We start from the raw sequence: 2,967 nt of genomic DNA, 5'->3' as shown, positions 1-2,967 counted from the left end.
GTTGTCTGCACATTCTCATCAGGACCTTGACAAAATTTTTCATGCCACGTGGTCCAAACAATTCAACTCCGTCAAACAAAAATAATGGACAGGTAAGGAAATCAATGATTTTAAACTTTTGTCGTCAATAATATCAAAATATCCGTTAAGTCAGAATCAAATTATTACAGAAAATAGTTTTGAAATTGTACGAGTATAAATAATATAAATACTTTTATATTATTTTCTACCACTATAATTTAATTCTTAAATTATGAACTTCAATTTTACTAATCGTAGTAAAAGAAATAAGGGTTAATGTTACGTGTGGTTCCAAAATGGCCGCGCTTCCGACTGTTCCAAAGTCTATATAAGAAGGCCAGGACACGGGTGATCTACTTCTTGAGCTGCCATTTTGGGGCTTTTTTGAGTCGCATGTTTTAAGCAAACAAGAATATAATAATATAATATAACAAATTTACAATTATTTTTTTAAAGCACGATTGGTTATAAAATTAAGATGAAATTCAATAGTATTATTAACAAATGTGGACAATGTAATAATCATTTTATAATAAGTAATAGATGTGTAGATATATTTTTAATTTTAAATAGCTTTCAAAAAAATCCAAAAATAAGTTTTAAAATTAAATTATTTGACAATAAACTATATATATATATAAATTACGGGCTTATATATATATATATATATAGGCACGTAAACAAAGTATTCCTAGAACTAGTACATTTTGAAAAAAAATAGTAAATTTTTTGAAGGCGCTTCAGTACGCTTTGAAATTTTATTGCGGCAACACTGCTTCCGTGTCCGCCGAGACGCAATGGTGTCATCCTGACAGGGCACCAAAGAGGTGCCGACCCTTCGGTCACAAGTTTAAAATTAAACATTCATAAGCTCATTATGTATTTAACACGAAAAAGTATTGGACTGCTGTCAAAGTTGACCGAAGAAATTTTTGCAAATCTCATATGAGACTTTCTAAATCCCAAAAAGAACGACAAAAATTCATGGATTTATGTGGAAGCGTGTGCGCGTGCTTTTCTGTTTGTGTGTTGACGTCAAAATGAGTTAATGATCAAAAACTTCAATTTTGTATGATATTGTAGAAAATATTGCACTATATTCGACAGTGCAGTAGAATGCACTGGATTACATCAAATGATTTTATTTCTTATATAAAGTACCATATATTATCATAATATTTTACAAATTTTGCTCATAATGAAAACTAAAATATTAAAAAAGAAATTATAGAAATTTTGAAAAAAAATTTGCTATGGGACTCCTTTAAACTTCTTCAAAAATAAAGATTTACATTACAATATATATATTCTATATCTGTACACGACGGAGCACTTTTTTCAGAACTTATGGCCATTCCTTCATTTACTATATAACGACTTGCCGAATTACTAATTCGTATGTTACTTCGTAGAATGTCCTCTTCATTAATTTTAGCTATCACACGAAATGTAGAAGATTTCGAAATATAATTGACTCGATACAATTTAATCTTTCCATTCTGATCACAAGATACGTAATTTTCTTTTTCGGGATTCCAAATACCATTGTCAATAAACTTCTGTATTCTTATTCTTATACGTTTTTCGCTGTTATGAGAAATTGGGAGTTCGATTCCAGTGAGGAAACAATCTTCTAGAACAAATATCTCCGAAATGAACTGAAACTTGTTTTCCATATTCATTTCTTGATCGTGAATGGAATAACTTCGATTGCAATATATGAACCAAAAGCTATGTTTTTCATCGTTTCTCGANTTCCTCGCCTTTGGATATTTCTTTGCCCTTGGATATTTCTTCGCCTTTGGATATTTCCACGCCTAATAACTGTGTCTTCTGTTTTCTGAGTCCGTAACTGTCTTCTTTTGGGATTTCATACAAGGTAATTATCGACACGCGAACTTCTGTAAACTGTCTCTCTCAAAACGGTTAAAAACGTAATATCTTAATACTATTATATACTAAAGCGAGCAATGTATCTAACCGCAGCCCTAATGTATAGCCTATCGTTAACCATTAAACAGTTGTTACGTTAACAAAGCGTCTGAGTAAATCACTTCCGGTGCGTTGTCTCTCCTTCTATCTCGACTCTGATCGCTCCGTTACGCGACCGCTCGCGTGACCTAAATAACGCGGCTTCCGTGTCCGCCGAGACGCGGTGGTGTCATCCTGACAGGGCACCAAAGAGGTGCCAACCCTTCGGTCACAGTGGTGTCAGAAGTGGGATCCGATTTACTTATAAAATAACTGAATACGGGGAAAGATGGAATCCCCAGGAGAAGGACCATCGCGCGGAGCAGAAGGACAAGCGCGTGGAGAGACAGCCGGAAGTTCCACGGGGGGCGGACTAGGCGGATTAGGGGCCCTCGTTCCTTTGATACCCTCCTTTGCAGGAGAAACTGAGGGACTTAAGGTTACAGATTATCTAGCAGCCATAGATGAGATAGCTAAACTGACTAATTGGACTAAGGGCCAATGCTTAAGCGTAGCGAAACTAAAATTAACGGGGATAGCCCGAGATTACGCATGGAATGATGAAAAAATGAAAGCAGCGGACACATACGATGAATTTAAGAAACTTATGATAAAACGATTCGAAAGGGTTCCATACTCATTAAGATTGCAGAAATTCCATGCCTGTGTGCAAGCACGGGATGAAGACGTTCAAACATACGCCGTGCGCTTGCAAACTTTAGCCTCAGAAACTGTTATAGAACATAAAAGTGAGGACCCTGGAGAGGCAGCAATCATAAAACGATGTCAACAAAAAGAAGCAGATGAACGATTGAGGGTACAATTTCTTAGCGGGCTAAATGATCGCTTAAAAAGACCGGTAATGTCGAGGGAACCGGACACATTTGATAAGGCAGTACGCGTTGCTATCAGTGAAGAAACTATCGACCAATTAACAGGAAGAACCCGAGGGATGGTCCGAACTATAAACAATCC

The 2,967-nt window shown here is 35.9% G+C and overlaps 1 protein-coding gene across 3 annotated transcripts in view; it reads right to left on the bottom strand.

Annotated features, from left to right (window-relative positions):
- Nucleotides 1-1,126: 1,126 nt before the first annotated feature.
- The window catches only part of LOC111621997, an 85,618-nt gene continuing 83,777 nt past the window's right edge, over nucleotides 1,127-2,967 (bottom strand). The window contains exon 3 of one of the 3 annotated variants that reach the window (XM_023364302.1): nucleotides 1,127-1,756. In XM_023364302.1, the coding sequence (XP_023220070.1) occupies nucleotides 1,296-1,756 (461 nt within the window). In that variant the 3' untranslated portion in view covers nucleotides 1,127-1,295. Of the gene's footprint in view, nucleotides 1,776-2,967 lie in introns of all 3 variants that reach the window. The other 2 variants (XM_023364293.1, XM_023364316.1) reach the window with 2 other exon arrangements.

This window comes from Centruroides sculpturatus, unplaced genomic scaffold (genome assembly GCF_000671375.1).
Source record: "Centruroides sculpturatus isolate CEXI.00-Female unplaced genomic scaffold, Cexi_2.0 scaffold14, whole genome shotgun sequence".
NCBI classification, from domain to species: Eukaryota; Metazoa; Arthropoda; class Arachnida; order Scorpiones; family Buthidae; genus Centruroides; species Centruroides sculpturatus.
Note: the sequence above shows the minus strand (reverse complement) of the source record. Positions and strands in the feature narration are given on the sequence as shown.